This window comes from Oncorhynchus keta, chromosome 23 (genome assembly GCF_023373465.1).
Source record: "Oncorhynchus keta strain PuntledgeMale-10-30-2019 chromosome 23, Oket_V2, whole genome shotgun sequence".
In the NCBI taxonomy this organism is placed as follows: Eukaryota; Metazoa; Chordata; class Actinopteri; order Salmoniformes; family Salmonidae; genus Oncorhynchus; species Oncorhynchus keta.
This window is the reverse complement of record NC_068443.1, coordinates 7,915,446-7,942,968: the sequence shown is the minus strand read 5'-3', so window position 1 is coordinate 7,942,968 and position 27,523 is coordinate 7,915,446. Positions and strand designations below refer to the sequence as shown.

General features: G+C 53.0%; 1 protein-coding gene across 3 annotated transcripts in view; it reads right to left on the bottom strand.

Annotated features, from left to right (window-relative positions):
* Positions 1–370: 370 nt before the first annotated feature.
* LOC118376406 (protein kinase C iota type-like) overlaps positions 371–27,523 on the bottom strand; it is a 50,734-nt gene continuing 23,581 nt past the window's right edge. For all 3 annotated transcript variants that reach the window (XM_052476155.1, XM_052476154.1, XM_052476156.1), the window contains 13 exons: positions 18,325–18,375; positions 18,128–18,213; positions 16,512–16,646; positions 15,317–15,380; positions 13,571–13,626; positions 11,365–11,541; positions 10,325–10,509; positions 9,577–9,712; positions 8,866–9,079; positions 7,137–7,216; positions 6,782–6,871; positions 3,781–3,896; positions 371–2,958 (listed from right to left, as the gene is read on the bottom strand). In XM_052476155.1, the coding sequence (XP_052332115.1) occupies positions 2,871–2,958; positions 3,781–3,896; positions 6,782–6,871; positions 7,137–7,216; positions 8,866–9,079; positions 9,577–9,712; positions 10,325–10,509; positions 11,365–11,541; positions 13,571–13,626; positions 15,317–15,380; positions 16,512–16,646; positions 18,128–18,213; positions 18,325–18,375 (1,478 nt within the window). In that variant the 3' untranslated portion in view covers positions 371–2,870. The remainder of the gene's footprint in view (positions 2,959–3,780; positions 3,897–6,781; positions 6,872–7,136; positions 7,217–8,865; positions 9,080–9,576; positions 9,713–10,324; positions 10,510–11,364; positions 11,542–13,570; positions 13,627–15,316; positions 15,381–16,511; positions 16,647–18,127; positions 18,214–18,324; positions 18,376–27,523) is intronic.

Sequence of the window (27,523 nt, the reverse complement as noted above, 5' to 3'; positions counted from 1 at the left end):
GAGATTGACAGAGATGGACACCTAGTCAGGCAGACAGAGAGATTGACAGAGATGGACACCTAGTCAGGCAGACAGAGAGATTGACAGAGATGGACACCTAGTCAGGCAGACAGAGAGATTGACAGAGATGGACACCTAGTCAGGCAGACAGAGAGATTGACAGAGATGGACACCTAGTCAGGCAGACAGCGATGGACAGGACAAACAGGCAGATAAACAGACACAGCGAGCCAGCCAGACGGACATAGACACACACTGACAGACGAACAGCGATAGACACACCAACAGACCAATGAACAGAGAGAGACAGACGAAAAGCAACAGCACGAGACAACCAGTAGCAGGGACAAACAGCAACACAGACAGGGAGGGAAATAAAAATGTTTATTTTGAGAAATACGTTTTTTTTTTTTACATCCTGTGAAGCATTTCAGTAGGCACCTCTGTATGAAATCACACATCATCCCCATCAAAGTGTTTTCAAACAGGTTTCACACAATAATCACCAATCAATGTAGCGATCAATCATTGGAGAAACAGCACATTTTTATTTTATTTTTTATTTTTAAAGTAACAAAAATACATTGCAATATGAAGTAACATGATACAAATTCTGAAGAGTTGTTTGTTCCTCCAATCACCACTTGGCACCACTTTAAAACACTTTGGTAAATGGCACCCTATTCCCTATTTAGTGCACTTATTTCACCAGGGCCCATAGTGCTCTGATCTAAAGTAGTGTGCTATATAGGGCATAGGGTGCCATTTGAGACTTACATGTTTTTTTTTAGAACTTGGAATATAAATTGAAGCTGTTAAATGCTTTGATAGTGTTTCTTATTAGATTTGATGAAAATCTCTTATCAAGAGCGTCATCTGGAGGTCAGAAGTGGTCCAGGAGATCCACGGTCTGACTCCATCCTCATCATTCATATTCAAACTGATTCACAGACATGGACTAGAGAAAACTGTAGAAACTTTTTTATATTTTTTTTTATATTGTGAAAACAGATATATAAACAAAAGAGTTTCAGAAAGGCATTCTATTTTAAAAATGAACAGAGAGGAAAAATACTAACTTTAATATAATATTAGGTATAATATAATATAAGCTAATATTAGGACACCAGCTTTTCCTACTGTGTGTGTATATACTGTACCACTGTAAACGACAAGACACATTTAACAGCTTTTCTTCCTCCTTTAGAAAATATTGTTTTGGTTCTTTGTCAACGACAGATTGCATAAACTACTAGGTTGTGTCCCAAATGGCAAGAATGACTTTCGTCCCAAAATGGCACCCCATTCCCTAGTGCACTACACGTAGAGTATTAGGTGCCATTTGTGAAGCATACACACTATGTGAGATTGGTTTGGCAAGTTAGTGTCTATTGTCGTCTGAGAGGCCCGGCGGCTCTCCACCTCTCTCTATTCAACAGCAGGACGCTCTTTGATGATGTCATCACCGGGTTGTCTGGTAACCATGCAGAGCTAACTAGTGAGAGCGTTGGACTAGTAACCGAAAGGCTGCAAGATCGAATCCCTGAGCTGACAAGGTAGAAATCTGTCGTTCTGCCCCTGAACAGGCAGTTAACCCACTGTTCCTAGGCCGTCATTGTAAATAAGAATTTGTTCTTAACTGACTTGCCAGGTTAAATAAAGGTTAAAAAAATAATAATAATTGTGCACTAGTTTTGACCAGGGCACATAAGGGCTATGACCAAACGTAGTGCGCTAGATAGGGCATAGTGTGCCATTTGGGACATATCACTAAACTCAGCTAGTGGTCCAGCCCACTCGTATCCAAATCCTCTCCTCACAGTAAACTCTTTCATTCACAGTGTGGTTGTATCCATAACAGCACCCTAACTCTAAATCTTGCAGTGTTATCGTAGAGTACTTTTGTTGCGCTCTTTATATAGTATAGGATGCCATTTGACATGTGCCTTTTGTCAGTATCTACGTTAGTTAGTGTTGGTTGGCTGCTGAGACGGCAATCGCTTTAACTTGGAACCGTCTCTGTCCTGGAAGTTGCCACGACGACTACTGCAAAACGTAAACAATAAGTGAGCCAACGGGCTTGACGACGGCGTAACACTTTGGGGACATTGACCAGCGTACATAGACTGCCATTTCATTAAATAAAATGAGAAAAATATATAGATTGGTGTTTTTTTTTTGTGTTTTTTTTGTTAATGCTGTTTTCCACTTGTTCTTCTTCAGTCCTCTACAAACATGGTGCTGCAACAATGCTCATCATGATACATGTAGTGAACATAAAAACATTTTCAACTATGTTCCCTGGTGATCTGGCTTGGGGTTAAAAGGCCTTGGCTAAACATCATTCTTATTATGTACAAATAAAATATGCATTAACCACCTCCAAGCTGGGAAGAAGAGAGGATGGTTAGTTTGTTCTCTGTGGACCGTCTGTGTCCCCCCCCCCTCCCTCCCTTTGTGTCCAGTAACCTTGGTAACCAACCTCCAAGCCTCATTGGCTACTGAGAGCCTGCACTCTGATGACCAACGAGGAAATCAGTGCGGATTTGATACATGAATACAAAAATAATTGAGAGAGAAAGTAGTTTTAAAAGACTAGTGGTTAAAAAAAAAAAAATGGACAGTGACGTTCGTCAAAATGGCACCCCATTCCCTAGTGCACTACACGTCGAGGATAAGGTGCCATTTGTGACACACTATGTGAGATTGGTTTGGCAAGTTAGTGTCTCTCGTCTCTCTCTATTCCACAGCAGGACGCTCTTTGATGATGTCATCGCCGGGTAGTCTGGTAACCATGCAGAGCTACCTAGTGACGACGTCGTCGAGGACACGAGGTGGCGCGCTGTGTCCACTCCCACACACTCCCTAGTTCACACACACTCCTCGGCCGACATCAGCAGAGGGTTGATGTACTCGAACCCTTCGAACTCCGACTGGTCGATCTTCTTCACCGCGTCACTGGAAAACAGGAAAGGAACAGAGGTTAAGGGGGTCGTCCTATGACCGTGCTGATCAGGAACTCATTCACAGGTCTTAGTAACCTCCATCATAGGCAGCCTCTGTTTTGAAACCATTCAGTACTCCATTCAGCAACAAGTTTTTAAGACTCATGGTATTCTTTATAAACATGAGGGATGTCTGTAAATATATCTGCACTGGTCTCTAATTTATTTACAAAGCAGTCTGGCAGAAACTTCCACTGTACATCACTTCATTGATTCATTTTAGACAAACAAAATGACCAAACCCGTTCTCAGGGATGGATATCTCTGGAGATCCCGTTTAGAGTTAGGAAAATCTAATTAGAGTTATTCCTGCCCTTAATGTGTGAATCAATACACAAAATCAGACATTTTAAATTATTGACTGGAGACTTATGTAAATGAATGCGATTGCTTTTCTTAAATATGTTTAATATGTATTATTATTATTATTATAATAATAGTGGGTTTGATTTATGTAGTGGGTTTTATTTGTAAATGTATTCAGGACTCCCTGTTTAAATGAAGATGAATCAAATAAATAAAACTGATTCATGAAGAATGACAGACAGCGCGAGAGAGACAGACAGCGCCAGACAGAGACAGACAGCGCCAGACAGAGACAGACAGAGACAGACAGCGCCAGACAGAGACAGACAGCGCCAGACAGAGACAGACAGAGACAGACAGCGCCAGACAGAGACAGACAGCGCCAGAATGAGACAGACAGCGCCAGACAGAGACAGACAGCGCCAGACAGAGACAGACAGTCTGCCCAGCCAGCCATTAGGACACTCACTCGTCATCAGGCGTGAGCTGGATAGGCTCGTTGGTAAACTGGGTGTCGAAGCTGTCCAGTCCAAACTCTCCTGAGATGTTGGGTTTGAATGGAGGAGCCACCTGCTTTTGTTCCATCTGAAACAACACAAGGCAATGGGGTCAGAGGACAGGCACAGGCACGCGCGCAGGCGCAGGCGCGCACACACACACACACACACACACACACACACACACACACACACACACACACACACACACACACACACACACACACACACACACACACACACACACCTTGAGCTTGATACTCTTTTAAAATAATGTACATGAAGCTATTTAGCTAAATGCTTTTATCCAAAGCTACTTACAGCCAACTTTATACTGCAAGCACCATGTTTCAACCAACAAGCATTGCTTACAAAACAATACTTCAAATCAAACTTTATTTGTCACATGTCCCGAATACAACAGGTATACAACCTTAGTGAAATGCTCACTTACAGGCTCTAACCAATGGTGTGAAAAAAGGTGTGTGTGTGTGTGTGTGTGTGTGTGTGTGTGTGTGTGTGTGTGTGTGTGTGTGTAAGTAAAGAAATGGGGTTCAGTGTATGAAACTGTCTAACAAAAATGATTTTACCAAAAGCCAATCTCCCTGTTTCTCTCTGAAACAATATTAGTGACTGTGCTGTGGCTTAGTGAAAACTCCACTGTAAACTCAGGCCAGACAGACAGCCTGCAGTGTGTTGACCCAGTACTGCCTCCCCCCCCTGCAGGTAGACTAGAATACTGCATGGGCAGGCTGCCACCTGTTGTTTATGAGGTGAGACTGAGTGGAGGGGGAGGCAGCCCAGCAGTGTAACCTGATCCTTCCAGACAGAGAGCCAGCCAGCCAGTACAGCAGCAGTCCAGACCAAACAGGGGAAAGAGGTCAGGCTGCTCCTGAGCTGGTCTGGGACTGGAGGCATGTCTAGAGGCCAGCCTGTTTGTTTAGCTGGCAGGTGGGCGGGCGGGTGGCTGGAACTAGGGAGATTGCCTTGGGAGTATGTCTGGCCCATTACCAGGGTTGGAGTCAATTCCTTTACAAGTCAGGAAGTAAACTGAAATTCCAATTCCATTTTTCCAGAATATTGAAAATCTGAATTGACCCCAACCCTGGTGTCTGCTGCAACAGGTGAAACATCATGAGGTTAACCATGTTACTGCTTATTGGTGGTGAACATCTAACTACAACAGAACCACTTAGTCCAGGAATAGGTTTAATATGAGTCTGAGAAACCTGCCCTTAGAGAACCAAAACATCCCATTGGCCTGTCTTGTTCCCTGGTGGGAAAGGAGACCGTCTGGGCTTGTCTAAGGTGATGAACTATGTGGAAACTAGAGGTCGACTGATTAAATCGGAATGGCCGATTAATTAGGGCCGATTTCAAGTTTTCATAACAATCGGAAATCGGTATTTTTGGGTGCCGATTTGCAAATTTAAATATTATTATTTATTTTTTCTACTTTTATTTAACTAGGCAAGTCAGTTAAGAACACATTCTTATTTTCAATGACGGCCTAGAAACGGTGGGTTAACTGCCTCGTTCAGGGACAGAACGACAGATTTTCACCTTGTAAGCTCGGGGGATCCAATCTTGCAACCTTACAGTTAACTAGTCCAACGCAAAAACGACCTGCCTCTCTCTCGTTGCACTCCACAAGGAGACTGCCTGTTACGCAAATGCAGTAAGTCAAGGTAAGTTGCTAGCTAGCATTTAACTTATCTTATAAAAAACAATCACTAGTTAACTACACATGGTTGATTATATTACTAGATATTATCTAGCGTGTCCTGCGTTGCATATAATCTGACTGAGCATACAAGTATCTAAGTATCTGACTGAGCGTTTTGCCAGCAGCTCTTCGTTGTGCGTCAAGCATTGCGATGTTTATGACTTCAAGCCTATCAACTCTCGAGATGAGGCTGGTGTAACCGAAGTGAAATTGCTAGCTAGTTAGCGCGCGCTAATAGCGTTTCTAACGTCACTCGCTCTGAGCCTTGCAGTGGTTGTTTCCCTTGCTCTGCAAGGGCCGTGGCTTTTGTGGAGCGATGGGTAACGCTGCTTCGAGGGTGGCTGTTGTCGTTGTGTTCCTGGTTCGAGCCCAGGGAGGAGCGAGGAGAGGGACGGAAGCTATACTGTTACACTGGCAATACTAAAGTGCCTATAAGAACATCTAATAGTCAAAGGTTAATGAAATACAAATGTTATAGAGAGAAATAGTCCTATAATTCCTATAATAACTACAACCTAAAACTTCTTCCCTGGGAATATTGAAGACTCATGTTAGGTCCTTCGGTAGCTCAGTTGGTAGAGCATGGCGCTTGTAACGCCAGGGTAGTGGGTTCGATTCCCGGGACCACCCATACGTAGAATGTATGCACACATGACTGTAAGTCGCTTTGGATAAAAGCGTCTGCTAAATGGCATATATTATTATATATTTAAAAGGAACCACCAGCTTTCATATGTTCTCATGTTCTGAGCAAGGAACTTAAACATTACCTTTCTTACATGGCACATATTGCACTTTTACTTCCTTCTCCAACACTTTGTTTTTGCATTATTTAAACCAAATTAAACATGTTTCATTATTTATTTGAGGCTAAATATATTTTATTGATGTATTATATTAAGTTAAAATAAGTGTTCATTCAGTATTGTTGGAATTGTCATTATTACAAATAAATAAATAAAAATCAGCCGATTAATCGCTATAGGCTTTTTTGGTCCTCAATCGGTATCGGCGTTTAAAAAATCATAAATTGGTCGACTAGTGGAAACAGTATAGGAGTTTATTTGTCTCACTGTCCGTCGTTCACAGTGTTGAAGTTAATTATCATTGGTGAGAATTCTGCTGCTTCGTTCGAATGAAAACAATGATTCACCGTCTCTCGTCTCTGTCGGATCCTGGTGTTCTAACCCACCTCAACACCAGAGAACACTGATAGACAGAGAAAGAAAGAAGACACGATGACTCACAAGGTCCCAGTCTACGTTTCGGAAGAAGGGATGACCCATGATGTCAGCGAAGCCCGTCTGGGGGTGACAACCTAGCCTCTCCTTAGGTTCCTTGGAGAGAGATAGAAGAGAGGGAGAGCAACAAAGAAAAGGGTGTGAGAGAAAATTACAACATATATAATGAGACAGGCGGGAGGGAGAGAGGGAGGGATATGAGCCAGGAGTGAGAGAGGAGGCGGGAGGGAGAGAGGAGGCGGGAGGGAGAGAGGAGGCGGGAGGGAGAGAGGAGGCGGGAGGGAGAGAGGAGGCGGGAGGGAGAGGAGGCGGGAGGGAGAGGAGGCGGGAGGGAGAGGAGGCGGGAGTGTGCAGTAGTTACCTTGTTGAGAAAGCCCTTGAGGACGCTGGCAGCTTTGACTGACAACGATCGAGGAATCCTGATCTGTTTTTCCAATATTACTACAGAGGAGGAGAGAGATTAGATTCGATTTTGAGAGGGCTTTTACAATAGTGACAGAGTGGATATAAAGAGAGAGGCTGTGAAAAATACCTTATTGAAACTGATATGCTGACACTGTGGACATGTGTCAGGCACTGCAGCATTACCACTATCCCAGCTAGCCCTCAAGAACAATCAACTTTTGACTAGAGGTGCACAGTAGGGTTGGCAGTATACAGATATTCCTACCGTCCCCCGGGATGTACTATATTACTGGCTTAGTACACAACAAGGCGCCAAAAAAAGACAAAAAAAAAGACCAAAAAAAAAGACAATTGGGTGTCCATTACCAGAATGCTAACAAAATTAGCACAAGTAATTAAGCATTTTAATGGATGCTGCTAGCTAAATATGCTAACGAGCCCAAACAAAAAATAAACTAATTACAAAGACAGGCAAGTCCGCTCATAAAACTGTTCATATATTAGGTAGGAGCTAGATTTACAAGCGAATGTGAACGAGAGACATTATGCAAATGAGCACAGTTGAGACCCATGTTTGTCTGAAGGAGGAATAGTGCTGTGTACACACAGTGTGTGTGGAGTCGCTAGGGCAACAGGCCTGCTGTGTACACACCGTGTCTGTGTGGAGTCGCTAGGACAACAGGCCTGCTGTGTACACACAGTGTGTGTGGAGTCGCTAGGGCAACAGGCCTGCTGTGTACACACCGTGTCTGTGTGGAGTCGCTAGGGCAACAGGCCTGCTGTGTACACACAGTGTGTGTGGAGTCGCTAGGGCAACAGGCCTGCTGTGTACACACCGTGTCTGTGTGGAGTCGCTAGGACAACAGGCCTGCTGTGTACACACAGTGTGTGTGGAGTCGCTAGGGCAACAGGCCTGCTGTGTACACACCGTGTCTGTGTGGAGTCGCTAGGGCAACAGGCCTGCTGTGTGTACACAGTGTGTGTGGAGTCGCTAGGACAACAGGCCTGCTGTGTACACACAGTGTGTGTGGAGTCGCTAGGGCAACAGGCCTGCTGTGTACACACCGTGTGTGTGGAGTCGCTAGGGCAACAGGCCTGCTGTGTACACACCGTGTGTGTGGAGTCGCTAGGACAACAGGCCTGCTGTGTACACACCGTGTGTGTGGAGTCGCTAGGGCAACAGGCCTGCTGTGTACACACCGTGTGTGTGGAGTCGCTAGGGCAACAGGCCTGCTGTGTACACACCGTGTGTGTGGAGTCGCTAGGCAGTCATTGAAAATAAGAATTTGTTCTTAACTGACTTGCCTGGTTAAATAAAGGTAAAATTAAAAAAAGAAGATTCATAATGTAAAATAATGTGACTGGTAAAATGCAGAACGCAATATGCTTTATCTCCTAACATGTTGCACTAGCTGACTGCAAGTATTTACTGTAAAAGTAGCTACAAATATTAAAAAGTATTGAAAAACTTAAAAGAAATTGTTTCAACGGTACTGAAAAACCATCCCATGGCTATTTCCAAATAACCCGGTATACACCGTTTACCGCCCAAGTCTAGCTGCAGAGATCCTTTTTTACTGACTGATGAGAGTACCACGTACTTTCTCTTGAGGATCGGCCAATGCAGAGTAACAACACGAGTACTTTTCATAACATGAACTTTGACCCTGTCCTAACAGCATTACCTTGGAATAGGTAGTCTTCTGTGTTCTGGTCTGGGTTGTCGGTGCTTCCTACAATGTCGAAGGGCGACCGCCCAGCCATCATTTCAAACATCAGCACCCCCAGAGCCCACCAGTCCACGCTGAAACCATAGTCCTCCCCTCTCAGTATCTCAGGGGCGATGTAGTTGGGGGTCCCACAGAACGTACTGGTGGTGTCCCCTGGCCTCAAGCCCTCCTACACAGCATCAGGAAGCACACACACACACACCTCACAATGTTCAGGGTCCCGTTGGGCTCAGTTGGAGCATGCCACTTGCAACGGCAGGGTTGTGGGTCCCATTCCCACGGTGGACCAGTACATAAGAGGAATGAAAATGTATATACTCTGGATAAGAGCTTCTGCTAAATGACTCAAATGTAACACACACAAGCAAGCTTAAGATGCACAGGGACAACTACAACCGCACACACACAAGCTTAAGCTGCACAGGGACAACTACAACCGCACACACACACACACAAGCTTAAGCTGCACAGGGACAACTACAACCGCACACACACACACACAAGCTTAAGATGCACAGGGACAACTACAACCGCACACACACAAGCTTAAGCTGCACAGGGACAACTACAACCGCACACACACACAAGCTTAAGCTGCACAGGGACAACTACACACACACACACACACACACACACACACACACACACACACACACACACACACACCTTGCACATGCCGTAGTCAGTGAGTTTAATGTGTCCCTCCGACTCCAGCAGCACGTTGTCCAGTTTGAGGTCTCTGTAGATGATGCCTCTCTCGTGGAGGTAGTTCAACGCCAAGCTGATCTCTGCAGAGTAAAACCTGACACACACAGAGAGATGGTGAAGGACTAGTCAGACTCAACACACACACACCACCACCACCGTCTTAGAGCTACGCAGCTAATCATCAAGCCCTTGGTTCGTAGAATCAGAGGTGTAATTATTAGTCCAAAACGGAACATTTTGCAACTAAAAAAGCAAATTTATTGGCATTGGACAAATTCAAGTAGGTCTCGCCCCGTTTGCGTCCGTTTAAGAAACGTTTTGCAACAGAATCGGCATAATGAATACACCCCCAGGTGTGCTAGAGCTGGTGGCCTGCCCCAAAAGGTTCTAGGTTCGGAGATGTGGGAATTTTACGTCTGGCAACGTGAGCCTACTGGGGGAGAACAATAGCTGTGTAGTCCTGGGCGTTTCAGAGGAACGGACATGACATAACCTTCAAATTCAAATCTGGACCTCGAAGCCAGTTCCACTGCTTTAAATGGTATCATTTGTTTCCCCCGTAATCAGGGACTGATTTATACCTGGGACACCAGGTGGGTGCATTTCATTATCAGGTAGAACAGCACTACAGACCTCGTCGGGTAAGATTGAAACGCCCCCAGGATTATTTCCAAGTCCGGTGTAGCCATGACATCACTGTTCTCACCTGGCGTGTTCCTCGGGGATTTTCCTCTGTCTCTGCATGTGGAACATCAGATCTCCTCCGTTCACATACTCTATGATAAAGAACAGTCTGCTCTCAGTCTGGAAACAGGAGTGAAGCCCCACTAGGAAGGGGTGGTTGGACGCCTGCTCAAACACGTGCTTCTCTGTCTGGACCCAGTCAATGTCCTACAACACACACACACACACACACACACACACACCATTTGGAACTCAAGTCTTAAAACGCAATTTAAAAAAGTTTAGTAGAAATGACCAGCCATCCATCTGATAGAGAGGACAGATGGACAGACCGACTGACAGGAAGACAGGCAAACAGACTGACAGGCAAACAGACTGACAGGCAAACAGACTGACAGGCAAACAGACTGACAGGCAAACAGACTGACAGGCAAACAGACTGACAGGCAAACAGACTGACAGGAAGACAGGCAAACAGACTGACAGGAAGACAGACTGACAGGAAGACAGGCAAACAGGCAGACAGGCAAACAGGCAGACAGGCAAACAAACTGGCAGGAAGACAGGCAAACAGACTGGCAGGAAGACAGGCAAACAGACTGACAGGCTACAGAATGAGACAGAAGATGTTATGAGTGAGAATGGCTGAACACAGTGAATGGTGTTGACTGACTGCTCCCATCTGATGAGGGCTGCAGAAGAAGTGGTTTCTGGCATTCTAAGCACAGTGACTGGATGCCCTAGTGATGTGAGGAGACTGACGATGTGTGAACACAGTGAATAGATACAGATCTCCATTGATGGACAGATAATAATAATAATAGGTTTGAACAGAGAGAAGAACTAGACAGACAGAGGAGAAATGGCACAGATGATCGATCAGGTAGCACCTGTCAAAGTGTCGATCATGTGTTAATGTAACTGTGTGTGGGATTACATGTACAAGTGTGTGTGGGTGTGTGTGTGTGTTTACATGTATCAGTGTGTGTGTGTGTGTGTGTGTGTGTGTGTGTGTGTGTGTGTGTGTGTGTGTGTGTGTGTGTGTGTGTGTGTGTTTAGTACCTCGTCGTCGTTGACCAGCTCCTTCTTAACCACCTTCATGGCGTAGATCCTCTCTGTCTTCTTGAGTCGGACAAGCAGAACCTTGGCATAGCTGCCCCGGCCAATCACGCTCAGCAGATCAAAGTCCACCAGACCCAGACTGGAAGCTGACTTCCCTGTGTCTCTGCTGCAGCGCGCCTACAGGACAGACAGAGAGACAGAGTTAAACATGAGACAGACACGAGGTAGAGACAGACGTGAGACAGAGACACGAGGTAGAGACAGACGTGAGACAGAGACACGAGGTAGAGACAGACGTGAGACAGAGACACGAGGTAGAGACAGACGTGAGACAGAGACACGAGGTAGAGACAGACGTGAGACAGAGACACGAGGTAGAGACAGACGTGAGACAGTGACACGAGGTAGAGACAGACGTGAGACAGAGACACGAGGTAGAGACAGACGTGAGACAGTGACACGAGGTAGAGACAGACGTGAGACAGAGACACGAGGTAGAGACAGACGTGAGACAGTGACACGAGGTAGAGACAGACGTGAGACAGAGACACGAGGTAGAGACAGACGTGAGAGAGACACGAGGTAGAGACAGACGTGAGACAGAGACACGAGGTAGAGACAGACGTGAGACAGAGACACGAGGTAGAGACAGACGTGAGACAGAGACACGAGGTAGAGACAGACGTGAGACAGAGACACGAGGTAGAGACAGACGTGAGACAGAGACACGAGGTAGAGACAGACGTGAGACAGAGACACGAGGTAGAGACAGACGTGAGACCAGAGACACGAGGTAGAGACAGACGTGAGACAGAGACACGAGGTAGAGACAGACGTGAGACAGAGACACGAGGTAGAGACAGACGTGAGACCAGAGACACGAGGTAGAGACAGACGTGAGACCAGAGACACGAGGTAGAGACAGACGTGAGACCAGAGACACGAGGTAGAGACAGACGTGAGACAGAGACACGAGGTAGAGACAGACGTGAGACAGAGACACGAGGTAGAGACAGACGTGAGACAGAGACACGAGGTAGAGACAGACGTGAGACCAGAGACACGAGGTAGAGACAGACGTGAGACCAGAGACACGAGGTAGAGACAGACGTGAGACCAGAGACACGAGGTAGAGACAGACGTGAGACAGAGACACGAGGTAGAGACAGACGTGAGACAGAGACACGAGGTAGAGACAGACGTGAGACAGAGACACGAGGTAGAGACAGACGTGAGACAGTGACACGAGGTAGAGGCAGACGTGAGACCAGAGACACGAGGTAGAGACAGACGTGAGACCAGAGACACGAGGTAGAGGCAGACGTGAGACCAGAGACACGAGGTAGAGACAGACGTGAGACCAGAGACACGAGGTAGAGACAGACGTGAGACAGAGACACGAGGTAGAGACAGAGACACGAGGTAGAGACAGACGTGAGACAGAGACACGAGGTAGAGACAGACGTGAGACAGAGACACGAGGTAGAGACAGAGACACGAGGTAGAGACAGACGTGAGACAGAGACACGAGGTAGAGACAGACGTGAGACAGAGACACGAGGTAGAGACAGAGACACGAGGTAGAGACAGACGTGAGACCAGAGACACGAGGTAGAGACAGACGTGAGACCAGAGACACGAGGTAGAGACAGACGTGAGACAGAGACACGAGGTAGAGACAGAGACACGAGGTAGAGACAGACGTTAGACAGAGACACGAGGTAGAGACAGACGTGAGACAGAGACACGAGGTAGAGACAGACGTGAGACCAGAGACACGAGGTAGAGACAGACGTGAGACCAGAGACACGAGGTAGAGACAGACGTGAGACCAGAGACACGAGGTAGAGACAGAGTGAGACAGAGACACGAGGTAGAGACAGACGTGAGACCAGAGACACGAGGTAGAGACAGACGTGAGACCAGAGACACGAGGTAGAGACAGACGTGAGACAGAGACACGAGGTAGAGACAGACGTGAGACAGAGACACGAGGTAGAGACAGACGTGAGACCAGAGACACGAGGTAGAGACAGACGTGAGACCAGAGACACGAGGTAGAGACAGACGTGAGACAGAGACACGAGGTAGAGACAGAGACACGAGGTAGAGACAGACGTTAGACAGAGACACGAGGTAGAGACAGACGTGAGACAGTGACACGAGGTAGAGACAGATAAAGACAGACATTTGGCAACAAACACACCTCTTTCTCTTCTCCATCGGAGTTCAGACTCTCACTGGAGTCTTTGTTCTGAGGACCTGAGAAGAGAACGAGAGAGTGATAAAGAAGGCTTCCTCCTAGAAACTAGAGAGTGATAAAGAAGGCTTCCTCCTAGACACTAGAGAGTGATACAGAAGGCTTCCTCCTAGACACTAGAGAGTGATACAGAAAGGCTTCCTCCTAGACACTAGAGAGTGATAAAGAAGGCTTCCTCCTAGAAACTAGAGAGTGATAAAGAAGGCTTCCTCCTAGACACTAGAGAGTGATACAGAAAGGCTTCCTCCTAGACACTAGAGAGTGATAAAGAAGGCTTCCTCCTAGACACTAGAGAGTGATACAGAAGGCTTCCTCCTAGACACTAGAGAGTGATACAGAAGGCTTCCTCCTAGACACTAGAGAGTGATACAGAAAGGCTTCCTCCTAGACACTAGAGAGTGATAAAGAAGGCTTCCTCCTAGAAACTAGAGAGTGATAAAGAAGGCTTCCTCCTAGACACTAGAGAGTGATACAGAAAGGCTTCCTCCTAGACACTAGAGAGTGATAAAGAAGGCTTCCTCCTAGAAACTAGAGAGTGATAAAGAAGGCTTCCTCCTAGACACTAGAGAGTGATAAAGAAGGCTTCCTCCTAGACACTAGAGAGTGATAAAGAAGGCTTCCTCCTAGACACTAGAGAGTGATAAAGAAGGCTTCCTCCTAGACACTAGAGAGTGATAAAGAAGGCTTCCTCCTAGACACTAGAGAGTGATACAGAAGGCTTCCTCCTAGACACTAGAGAGTGATAAAGAAGGCTTCCTCCTAGACACTAGAGTGATAAAGGCGTCCTCCGAGACACTAGAGAGTGATACAGAAGGCTTCCTCCTAGACACTAGAGAGTGATACAGAAGGCTTCCTCCTAGACACTAGAGAGTGATACAGAAAGCTTCCTCCTAGACACTAGAGTGATACAGAAGGCTTCCTCCTAGACACTAGAGAGTGATACAGAAGGCTTCCTCCTAGACACTAGAGAGTGATACAGAAGGCTTCCTCCTAGACACTAGAGAGTGATACAGAAGGCTCCTCCTAGACACTAGAGTGATACAGAAGGCTTCCTCCTAGACACTAGAGAGTGATACAGAAGGCTTCCTCCTAGACACTAGAGAGTGATACAGAAGGCTTCCTCCTAGACACTAGAGAGTGATACAGAAGGCTTCCTCCTAGACACTAGAGAGTGATACAGAAGGCTTCCTCCTAGACACTAGAGAGTGATACAGAAAGGCTTCCTCCTAGACACTAGAGAGTGATACAGAAGGCTTCCTCCTAGACACTAGAGAGTGATACAGAAAGGCTTCCTCCTAGACACTAGAGAGTGATACAGAAGGCTTCCTCCTAGACACTAGAGAGTGATACAGAAAGGCTTCCTCCTAGACACTAGAGAGTGATACAGAAGGCTTTCTCCTAGACACTAGAGTGTGATACAGAAAGGCTTCCTCCTAGACACTAGAGAGTGATACAGAAGGCTTCCTCCTAGACACTAGAGTGTGATACAGAAAGGCTTCCTAGCGGGAATGTTAAGCCTTCTCATTCAGCCAGCCACTGGGCTTATTAAAGCGGTCTTCCTGCTAGATGCAACTTAGTGACTAAGGTCTGAAGGAACTATTCATTTAGCCAAAATGTCTTTGATTGTTTACCTAGTTTTGCTCACCAAGGCTAGTTATCTAAGTCTTTAACAAGGCGGTGTGCGTGTGTTACCTGGCTGTCCAGAGTGGTCTAATGGTGTGATGGAGGCCCCCCTATCAGGCCCCATGATGGGCTCCTAGACAGAGGAGAGATATGAGAGAACCACAGACAAAAAGGAATCATTGAGAAATAAGGAGGCAAAAAGTATTTCAAGTCAGTCCTTTATACTACAGTAGGTCCAGGGCCCACAGTCTCTCTGACCGGATAACTGAACACTCAGGGCCCACAGTCTCTCTGACCGGATAACTGAACTGAGTTAACACTCAGGGCCCACAGTCTCTCTGACCGGATAACTGAACAGAGTTAACACTCAGGGCCCACAGTCTCTCTGACCAGATAACTGAACTGAGTTAACACTCAGGGCCCACAGTCTCTCTGACCGGATAACTGAACACTCAGGGCCCACAGTCTCTCTGACCGGATAACTGAACTGAGTTAACACTCATGGCCCACAGTCTCTCTGACCGGATAACTGAACTGAGTTAACACTCAGGGCCCACAGTCTCTCTGACCGGATAACTGAACTGAGTTAACACTCAGGGCCCACAGTCTCTCTGACCGGATAACTGAACTGAGTTAACACTCAGGGCCCACAGTCTCTCTGACCGGATAACTGAACTGAGTTAACACTCAGGGCCCACAGTCTCTCTGACCAGATAACTGAACTGAGTTAACACTCAGGGCCCACAGTCTCTCTGACCGGATAACTGAACACTCAGGGCCCACAGTCTCTCTGACCGGATAACTGAACACTCAGGGCCCACAGTCTCTCTGACCGGATAACTGAACTGAGTTAACACTCAGGGCCCACAGTCTCTCTGACCGGATAACTGAACTGAGTTAACACTCAGGGCCCACAGTCTCTCTGACCGGATAACTGAACTGAGTTAACACTCAGGGCCCACAGTCTCTCTGACCGGATAACTGAACACTCAGGGCCCACAGTCTCTCTGACCGGATAACTGAACACTCAGGGCCCACAGTCTCTCTGACCGGATAACTGAACACTCAGGGCCCACAGTCTCTCTGACCGCATAACTGAACACTCAGGGCCCACAGTCTCTCTGACCGGATAACTGAACACTCAGGGCCCACAGTCTCTCTGGCCGGATAACTGAACACTCAGGGCCCACAGTTTCTCTGACCGCATGACTGAAGAAAAGTAAAACTCAGGGCCCCCAGGCTCTGCCTGCTCTCTGCATCTCACCTGGATCTGTTTACCACACTCCACGCTGACCAGTTTGTGACACTTCTTGTGGACCAGCAGTTTGCAGTTGATGCATTTGTAGCCCTGTCTCCCCAGACCCCAGATACGGTCTGTGCAGATGGCACAGTGAGCTCTCTACCATGATCATACAGGAGAGAACAGACAAATTTAAAACAACCACAACCACCTTCAAATATCAACTTATCATTAATACAGCTAAGTCACTGATTGGGACAGCAGAGATAGAGAGATGGAGTGGAAGAGAGAGATGAGAGAGAGAGAGACACACAGGGACAGAGAGATGAGAGGGAGAGAGACACAGGGACAGAGAGATGAGAGAGAGAGAGAGAGAGAGAGAGAGAGAGAGAGAGAGACAGCGACAGAGAGATGAGAGAGAGAGAGAGAGAGAGAGAGACACAGGGACAGAGAGATGAGAGAGAGAGAGAGAGAGAGAGAGAGAGAGAGACACAGGGACAGAGAGATGAGAGAGAGAGAGAGAGAGAGACACAGGGACAGAGAGATGAGAGAGAGAGAGAGAGAGAGAGAGACACAGGGACAGAGAGGTGAGAGAGAGAGAGAGAGAGAGAGACACAGGGACAGAGAGATGAGAGAGAGAGAGAGAGAGAGAGACACAGGGACAGAGAGATGAGAGAGAGAGAGAGAGAGAGACACAGGGACAGAGAGATGAGAGAGAGAGAGAGAGAGACACAGGGACAGAGAGATGAGAGAGAGAGAGAGACACAGGGACAGAGAGATGAGAGAGAGAGAGACACAGGGACAGAGAGATGAGAGAGAGAGACACAGGGACATGAGAGAGAGACAGAGAGAGAGAGACACAGGGACATGAGAGAGAGACAGAGAGACACAGGGACATGAGAGAGAGACACAGGGACAGAGAGATGAGAGACACAGGGACAGAGAGATGAGAGACACAGGGACAGAGAGATGAGAGACACAGGGACAGAGAGATGAGAGACACAGGGACAGAGAGATGAGAGTGAGAGACACAGGGACAGAGAGATGAGAGAGAGAGACACAGGGACAGAGAGATGAGAGAAAGAGACACAGGGACAGAGATGAGAGAGAAAGAGACACAGGGACAGAGAGAGAGATGAGAGAGAGAGAGACACAGGGACAGAGAGAGAGATGAGAGAGAGAGAGACACAGGGACAGAGAGATGAGAGAGAGAGAGACACAGGGACAGAGAGATGAGAGAGAGATGAGAGAGAGAGACAGAGAGATGAGAGAGAGACACAGGGACAGAGAGATGAGAGAGAGAGACACACAGGGACAGAGAGATGAGAGACACAGGGACAGAGAGATGAGAGACACAGGGACAGAGAGATGAGAGAGAGAGAGACACAGGGACAGAGAGATGAGAGAGAGAGACACAGGGACAGAGAGATGAGAGAGAGAGACACAGGGACAGAGAGATGAGAGAGAGAGACACAGGGACAGAGAGATGAGAGAGAGACACACAGTGACAGAGAGATGAGAGAGAGACACACAGTGACAGAGAGATGAGAGAGAGACACACAGTGACAGAGAGATGAGAGAGAGAGACACAGGGACAGAGAGATGAGAGAAAGAGACACAGGGACAGAGAGGATTGTCACCCTGTTGAACCGTTTGGGCTGGAAGACATGACCACTAGCATAGTAGAGTTTCCTCCAGCGCCGCGCACCACGACGATATATAGACTCTAAGGAAGAGAAGAACACAGGGATTACTGGAATAAGTGTGTGTGTGTGTGTCTCAGAGACATACTCCAATCTTCAGAGAACAATAGAAGGGACAAGAGATGTAGACTTACTGTCTTCTCCTGGACAGGGCATGCCAGGCTTCTCTGGGATACATGGAAACACTGAAGGAAGAAAGTGACACCATTAAACCATGGTTGCAATTCCTACCTCACACGTGCCTGTGTGTGCGCCAGAGGTGGGGTAGAGTGGATGCTCTCATTATCTAGCAGACTCTGCCCTTCCCCTATCCTCCACCCTCCTCTGGCCCCCTCCCCTCTCCTCTACTGCCTCCACCCTCCTCTGCCCCTCCCCTCTCCTCTACTGCCTCCACTCTCCTCTGGTCCCCCCCCCCTCTCCTCTACTGCCTCCACCCTCCTCTGGTCCCCCTCCCCTCTCCTCTACTGCCTCCACCCTCCTCTGGTCCCCCCATCTCCTGCCTCCACCCTCCTCTGGTCCCCCTCTCCTCTACTGCCTCCACCCTCCTCTGGTCGCCCCCTCTCCTCTACTGCCTCCACCCTCATCTGGTCCCCCCTCTCCTCTACTGCCTCCACCCTCCTCTGGTCCCCCCCTCTCCTCTACTGCCTCCACCCTCCTCTGGTCCCCCCCCTCTACTGCCTCCACCCTCCTCTGGTCCCCCCCTCTCCTCTACTGCCTCCAGCCTCCTCTGGTCCCCCTCTCCTCTACTGCCTCCACCCTCCTCTGGTCCCCCTCTCTCCTCTACTGCCTCCACCCTCCTCTGGTCCCCCTCCCTCTCCTGCCTCCAAATCAAATCAAATCACATTTATTTATATAGCCCTTCTGCTGATATCTCAAAGTGCTGTACAGAAACAGAGAACTGCCTCCACCCTCCTCTGGTCCCCCTCCCCTCTCCTGCCTCCACCCTCCTCTGGTCCCCCCTCTCCTCTACTGCCTCCACCCTCCTCTGGTCCCCCTCTCCTCTCTGCCTCCACCCTCATCTGGTCCCCCCTCCCTCTACCCTCCACCCTCCTCTGGTCCCCCTCTCTCCTCTACTGCCTCCACCCTCCTCTGGTCCCCCTCTCCTCTACTGCCTCCACCCTCCTCTGGTCCCCCTCTCCTCTACTGCCTCCACCCTCATCTGGTCCCCCTCTCCTCTACTGCCTCCACCCTCCTCTGGTCCCCCCTCTCCTCTACTGCCTCCAGCCTCCTCTGGTCCCCCTCTCCTCTACTGCCTCCACCCTCCTCTGGTCCCCCCTCCCTCTCCTGCCTCCACCCTCCTCTGGTCCCCCTCTCCTCTACTGCCTCCACCCTCCTCTGGTCCCCCCTCTCCTCTACTGCCTCCCCCTCATCTGGTCCCCCTCTCTCTACTGCCTCCACCCTCCTCTGGTCCCCCCTCTCCTCTACTGCCTCCACCCTCCTCTGGTCCCCCCTCTACTGCCTCCACCTCCTCTGGTCCCCCTCTCTCTACTGCCTCCAGCCTCCTCTGGTCCCCCTCTCCTCTACTGCCTCCACCCTCCTCTGGTCCCCCTCTCTCCTCTACTGCCTCCACCCTCCTCTGGTCCCCCTCCCCTCTCCTGCCTCCAAATCAAATCAAATCACATTTATTTATATAGCCCTTCGTACATCAGCTGATATCTCAAAGTGCTGTACAGAAACAGAGAACTGCCTCCACCCTCCTCTGGTCCCCCCTCCCCTCTCCTGCCTCCACCCTCCTCTGGTCCCCCCTCTCCTCTACTGCCTCCACCCTCCTCTGGTCCCCCCTCTCCTCTACTGCCTCCACCCTCATCTGGTCCCCCCCTCTCCTCTACTGCCTCCACCCTCCTCTGGTCCCCCCTCTCCTCTACTGCCTCCACCCTCCTCTGGTCCCCCCCTCTCCTCTACTGCCTCCACCCTCCTCTGGTCCCCCCTCTCCTCTACTGCCTCCACCCTCATCTGGTCCCCCCCTCTCCTCTACTGCCTCCACCCTCCTCTGGTCCCCCCCCTCTCCTCTACTGCCTCCAGCCTCCTCTGGTCCCCCTCTCCTCTACTGCCTCCACCCTCCTCTGGTCCCCCCTCCCATCTCCTGCCTCCACCCTCCTCTGGTCCCCCCTCTCCTCTACTGCCTCCACCCTCCTCTGGTCCCCCCTCTCCTCTACTGCCTCCACCCTCATCTGGTCCCCCCCCCTCTCCTCTACTGCCTCCACCCTCCTCTGGTCCCCCCTCTCCTCTACTGCCTCCACCCTCATCTGGTCCCCCCCTCTCCTCTACTGCCTCCACCCTCCTCTGGTCCCCCCTCTCCTCTACTGCCTCCACCCTCCTCTGGTCCCCCCTCTACTGCCTCCACCCTCCTCTGGTCCCCCCTCTCTACTGCCTCCACCCTCCTCTGGTCCCCCTCTCCTCTACTGCCTCCATCCTGGCCCCCCCTCTCCTCTACTGCCTCCATCCTGGCCCCCCTCTCCTCTACTGCCTCCATCCTGGTCCCCCCTTTCCTCTACTGCCTCCACCCTCCTCTGCCCCCCTCTCCTCTACTGCCTCCACCCTCCTCTGGTCCCCCCTCTCCTCTACTGCCTCCATCCTGGTCCCCCCTCTCCTCTACTGCCTCCACCCTCCTCTGGTCCCCCCTCTCCTCTACTGCCTCCACCCTCCTCTGGTCCCCCCTCTCCTCTACTGCCTCCACCCTCCTCTGGTCCCCCCCTCTCCTCTACTGCCTCCACCCTCCTCTGGTCCCCCCTCTCCTCTACTGCCTCCACCCTCCTCTGGTCCCCCCCCTCTCCTCTACTGCCTCCACCCTCCTCTGGTCCCCCCCCTCTCCTCTACTGCCTCCATCCTGGTCCCCCCACCCTCTCCTCTACTGCCTCTATCCTGGTCCCCCCTCTCCTCTACTGCCTCCATCCTGGTCCCCCCTTTCCTCTACTGCCTCCACCCTCCTCTGGTCCCCCCTCTCCTCTACTGCCTCCACCCTCATCTGGTCCCCCCTCTCCTCTACTGCCTCCACCCTCATCTGGTCCCCCCCCCCCCTCCTCTACTGCCTCCACCCTCATCTGGTCCCCCCCCCTCTCCTCTACTGCCTCCACCCTCCTCTGGTCCACCCCCTCTCCTCTACTTCCTCCAGCCTCCTCTGGTCCCCCTCTCCTCTACTGCCTCCACCCTCCTCTGGTCCCCCTCCCCTCTCCTGCCTCCACCCTCCTCTGGTCCCCCCCTCTCCTCTACTGCCTCCACCCTCCTCTGGTCCCCCCTCTCCTCTACTGCCTCCACCCTCATCTGGTCCCCCCCTCTCCCTCTACTGCCTCCACCCTCCTCTGGTCCCCCCTCTCCTCTACTGCCTCCACCCTCATCTGGTCCCCCCTCTCCTCTGGTCCCCCCTCTCCTCTACTGCCTCCACCCTCCTCTGGTCCCCCCTCTACTGCCTCCACCCTCCTCTGGTCCCCCCTCTCTACTGCCTCCACCCTCCTCTGGTCCCCCCTCCTCTACTGCCTCCATCCTGGTCCCCCCCTCTCCTCTACTGCCTCCATCCTGGCCCCCCCTCTCCTCTCCTGCCTCCATCCTGGTCCCCCTTTCCTCTACTGCCTCCACCCTCCTCTGCCCCCCTCTCCTCTACTGCCTCCACCCTCCTCTGGTCCCCCCCTCTCCTCTACTGCCTCCATCCTGGTCCCCCCCTCTCCTCTACTGCCTCCACCCTCCTCTGGTCCCCCCTCTCCTCTACTGCCTCCACCCTCTGGTCCCCCCCTCTCCTCTACTGCCTCCACCCTCCTCTGGTCCCCCCCTCCTCTACTGCCTCCACCCTCCTCTGGTCCCCCCTCTCCTCTACTGCCTCCACCCTCCTCTGGTCCCCCTCCTCTCCTCTACTGCCTCCACCCTCCTCTGGTCCCCCTCTCCTCTACTGCCTCCATCCTGGTCCCCCCTCTCCTCTACTGCCTCCATCCTGGTCCCCCCTCCTCTACTGCCTCCATCCTGGTCCCCCCTCTCTCTACTGCCTCCACCCTCCTCTGGTCCCCCTCCTCTCCTCTACTGCCTCCACCCTCCTCTGGTCCCCCCTCTCCTCTACTGCCTCCATCCTGGTCCCCCCTCTCCTCTACTGCCTCCACCCTCCTCTGGTCCCCCCTCTCTACTGCCTCCACCCTCCTCTGGCCCCCTCTCCTCTACTGCCTCCACCCTCCTCTACTGCCTCCACCCTCCTCTGGTCCCCCTCCTCTCCTCTACTGCCTCCACCCTCCTCTGGTCCCCCCTCTCCTCTACTGCCTCCATCCTGGTCCCCCCTCTCCTCTACTGCCTCCACCCTCCTCTGGTCCCCCCTCTCCTCTACTGCCTCCACCCTCCTCTGGTCCCCCTCTCCTCTACTGCCTCCACCCTCCTCTGGTCCCCCTCCTCTCCTCTACTGCCTCCACCCTCCTCTGGTCCCCCCTCTCCTCTACTGCCTCCATCCTGGTCCCCCCTCTCCTCTACTGCCTCCATCCTGGTCCCCCCTTTCCTCTACTGCCTCCACCCTCCTCTGCCCCCCTCTCCTCTACTGCCTCCACCCTCCTCTGGTCCCCCCTCTCTACTGCCTCCACCCTCTTCTGGTCCCCCTCCTCTCCTCTACTGCCTCCACCCTCCTCTGGTCCCCCCTCTCCTCTACTGCCTCCATCCTGGTCCCCCTCTCCTCTACTGCCTCCACCCTCCTCTGGTCCCCCCCTCTCCCTCTACTGCCTCCACCCTCCTCTGGTCCCCCCCCCCTCCTCTACTGCCTCCACCCTCCTCTGGTCCCCCCTCTCCTCTACTGCCTCCACCCTCCTCTGGTCCCCCCTCTCCTCTACTGCCTCCACCCTCCTCTGGTCCCCCCCTCTCCTCTACTGCCTCCACCCTCCTCTGGTCCCCCTCCTCTCCTCTACTGCCTCCACCCTCCTCTGGTCCCCCCCTCTCCTCTACTGCCTCCATCCTGGTCCCCCTCTCCTCTACTGCCTCCACCCTCCTCTGGTCCCCCCTCTCCTCTACTGCCTCCACCCTCCTCTGGTCCCCCCTCCTCTCCTCTACTGCCTCCACCCTCCTCTGCCCCCCTCTCCTCTACTGCCTCCACCCTCCTCTGGTCCCCCCTCTCTACTGCCTCCACCCTCTTCTGGTCCCCCTCCTCTCCTCTACTGCCTCCACCCTCCTCTGGTCCCCCCTCTCCTCTACTGCCTCCATCCTGGTCCCCCCCTCTCCTCTACTGCCTCCACCCTCCTCTGGTCCCCCCCTCTCTCTACTGCCTCCACCCTCCTCTGGTCCCCCCTCTCCTCTACTGCCTCCACCCTCATCTGGTCCCCCCTCTCCTCTACTGCCTCCACCCTCATCTGGTCCCCCCTCTCCTCTACTGCCTCCACCCTCCTCTGGTCCCCCCCCTCCTCTACTTCCTCCAGCCTCCTCTGGTCCCCCTCTCCTCTACTGCCTCCACCCTCCTCTGGTCCCCCCCCCTCCCCTCTCCTGCCTCCACCCTCCTCTGGTCCCCCCCTCTCCTCTACTGCCTCCACCCTCCTCTGGTCCCCCCCTCTCCTCTACTGCCTCCACCCTCATCTGGTCCCCCCTCTCCTCTACTGCCTCCACCCTCCTCTGGTCCCCCCTCTCCTCTACTGCCTCCACCCTCATCTGGTCCCCCCTCTCCTCTGGTCCCCCCTCTCCTCTACTGCCTCCACCCTCCTCTGGTCCCCCCTCTACTGCCTCCACCCTCCTCTGGTCCCCCCTCTCTACTGCCTCCACCCTCCTCTGGTCCCCCCTCCTCTACTGCCTCCATCCTGGTCCCCCTCTCCTCTACTGCCTCCATCCTGGCCCCCCTCTCTCCTCTACTGCCTCCATCCTGGTCCCCCCTTTCCTCTACTGCCTCCACCCTCCTCTGCCCCCCTCTCCTCTACTGCCTCCACCCTCCTCTGGTCCCCCCTCTCCTCTACTGCCTCCATCCTGGTCCCCCTCTCCTCTACTGCCTCCACCCTCCTCTGGTCCCCCTCTCCTCTACTGCCTCCACCCTCTGGTCCCCCCTCTCCTCTACTGCCTCCACCCTCCTCTGGTCCCCCCTCTCCTCTACTGTCCACCCTCCTCTGGTCCCCCCCTCTCCTCTACTGCCTCCACCCTCCTCTGGTCCCCCTCCTCTCCTCTACTGCCTCCACCCTCCTCTGGTCCCCCTCTCCTCTACTGCCTCCATCCTGGTCCCCCCTCTCCTCTACTGCCTCCATCCTGGTCCCCCCCTCTCCTCTACTGCCTCCATCCTGGTCCCCCCTCTCCTCTACTGCCTCCACCCTCCTCTGGTCCCCCTCCTCTCCTCTACTGCCTCCACCCTCCTCTGGTCCCCCTCTCCTCTACTGCCTCCATCCTGGTCCCCCCTCTCCTCTACTGCCTCCACCCTCCTCTGGTCCCCCTCTCTACTGCCTCCACCCTCCTCTGGCCCCCCTCTCCTCTACTGCCTCCACCCTCCTCTACTGCCTCCACCCTCCTCTGGTCCCCCCTCCTCTCCTCTACTGCCTCCACCCTCCTCTGGTCCCCCCCCTCTCCTCTACTGCCTCCAACCTGGTCCCCCCTCTCCTCTACTGCCTCCACCCTCCTCTGGTCCCCCCTCTCCTCTACTGCCTCCACCCTCCTCTGGTCCCCCCTCTCCTCTACTGCCTCCACCCTCCTCTGGTCCCCCTCCTCTCCTCTACTGCCTCCACCCTCCTCTGGTCCCCCCTCTCCTCTACTGCCTCCATCCTGGTCCCCCCCTCTCCTCTACTGCCTCCATCCTGGTCCCCCCTTTCCTCTACTGCCTCCACCCTCCTCTGCCCCCCCCTCTCCTCTACTGCCTCCACCCTCCTCTGGTCCCCCCTCTCTACTGCCTCCACCCTCTTCTGGTCCCCCTCCTCTCCTCTACTGCCTCCACCCTCCTCTGGTCCCCCTCTCCTCTACTGCCTCCATCCTGGTCCCCCCTCTCCTCTACTGCCTCCACCCTCCTCTGGTCCCCCCTCTCCTCTACTGCCTCCACCCTCCTCTGGTCCCCCCTCTCCTCTACTGCCTCCACCCTCCTCTGGTCCCCCCCTCCTCTACTGCCTCCACCCTCCTCTGGTCCCCCCTCTCCTCTACTGCCTCCACCCTCCTCTGGTCCCCCCTCTCCTCTACTGCCTCCACCCTCCTCTGGTCCCCCTCCTCTCCTCTACTGCCTCCACCCTCCTCTGGTCCCCCTCTCCTCTACTGCCTCCATCCTGGTCCCCCCCTCTCCTCTACTGCCTCCATCCTGGTCCCCCCTTTCCTCTACTGCCTCCACCCTCCTCTGCCCCCCCCTCTCCTCTACTGCCTCCACCCTCCTCTGGTCCCCCCTCTCTACTGCCTCCACCCTCCTCTGGTCCCCCCCTCTCCTCTACTGCCTCCACCCTCCTCTGCCCCCCCCTACTGCCTCCACCGGTCCCCCTCCCCTACTGCCTCCACCCTCCTCTGCCCCCCTCTCCTCTACTGCCTCCACCCTCTGGTCCCCCTCTCCTCTACTGCCTCCACCCTCCTCTGGTCCCCCTCTCCTCTACTGCCTCCACCCTCCTCTGGTCCCCCCCTCTCCTCTACTGCCTCCATCCTGCCCCCCTCTCCTCTACTGCCTCCATCCTGGTCCCCCCTTTCCTCTACTGCCTCCACCCTCCTCTGCCCCCCTCTCCTCTACTGCCTCCACCCTCCTCTGGTCCCCCCTCTCCTCTACTGCCTCCATCCTGGTCCCCCTCTCCTCTACTGCCTCCACCCTCCTCTGGTCCCCCCTCTCCTCTACTGCCTCCACCCTCTGGTCCCCCCTCTCCTCTACTGCCTCCACCCTCCTCTGGTCCCCCCTCTCCTCTACTGCCTCCACCCTCCTCTGGTCCCCCCTCTCCTCTACTGCCTCCACCCTCCTCTGGTCCCCCTCCTCTCCTCTACTGCCTCCACCCTCCTCTGGTCCCCCCTCTCCTCTACTGCCTCCATCCTGGTCCCCCCTCTCCTCTACTGCCTCCATCCTGGTCCCCCCTCTCCTCTACTGCCTCCATCCTGGTCCCCCTCTCCTCTACTGCCTCCACCCTCCTCTGGTCCCCCTCCTCTCCTCTACTGCCTCCACCCTCCTCTGGTCCCCCCTCTCCTCTACTGCCTCCATCCTGGTCCCCCCTCTCCTCTACTGCCTCCACCCTCCTCTGGTCCCCCCCTCTCTACTGCCTCCACCCTCCTCTGGCCCCCCCTCTCCTCTACTGCCTCCACCCTCCTCTACTGCCTCCACCCTCCTCTGGTCCCCCTCCTCTCCTCTACTGCCTCCACCCTCCTCTGGTCCCCCCTCTCCTCTACTGCCTCCATCCTGGTCCCCCCTCTCCTCTACTGCCTCCACCCTCCTCTGGTCCCCCCTCTCCTCTACTGCCTCCACCCTCCTCTGGTCCCCCCTCTCCTCTACTGCCTCCACCCTCCTCTGGTCCCCCTCCTCTCCTCTACTGCCTCCACCCTCCTCTGGTCCCCCTCTCCTCTACTGCCTCCATCCTGGTCCCCCCTCTCCTCTACTGCCTCCATCCTGGTCCCCCTCTCTACTGCCTCCACCCTCTTCTGGTCCCCCTCCTCTCCTCTACTGCCTCCACCCTCCTCTGGTCCCCCCTCTCCTCTACTGCCTCCATCCTGGTCCCCCTCTCCTCTACTGCCTCCACCCTCCTCTGGTCCCCCCTCTCCTCTACTGCCTCCACCCTCCTCTGGTCCCCCCCTCTCCTCTACTGCCTCCACCCTCCTCTGGTCCCCCTCTCCTCTACTGCCTCCACCCTCCTCTGGTCCCCCCTCTCCTCTACTGCCTCCACCCTCCTCTGGTCCCCCCTCTCCTCTACTGCCTCCACCCTCCTCTGGTCCCCCTCCTCTCCTCTACTGCCTCCACCCTCCTCTGGTCCCCCCTCTCCTCTACTGCCTCCATCCTGGTCCCCCCTCTCCTCTACTGCCTCCATCCTGGTCCCCCCTTTCCTCTACTGCCTCCACCCTCCTCTGCCCCCCCTCTCTCTACTGCCTCCACCCTCCTCTGGTCCCCCCTCTCTACTGCCTCCACCCTCCTCTGGTCCCCCCCCTCTCCTCTACTGCCTCCACCCTCCTCTGGTCCCCCTCTCCTCTACTGCCTCCATCCTGGTCCCCCTCCCCTCTCCTCTACTGCCTCCACCCTCCTCTGCCCCCCTCTACTGCCTCCACCGGTCCCCCTCCCCTACTGCCTCCACCCTCCTCTGCCCCCCCCTCTCCTCTACTGCCTCCATCTTGCTCTTAACCCGTGGCCCTGCTTTCTCTCAGTGTTGATAAAAGACAACCAATCTCACATGCACCCACAGACAGACAGACAACTCTATAGACACTGGTCTATTTCCTGGTGTCTGTGAGGCTGTGTGATGTTAATCTAGT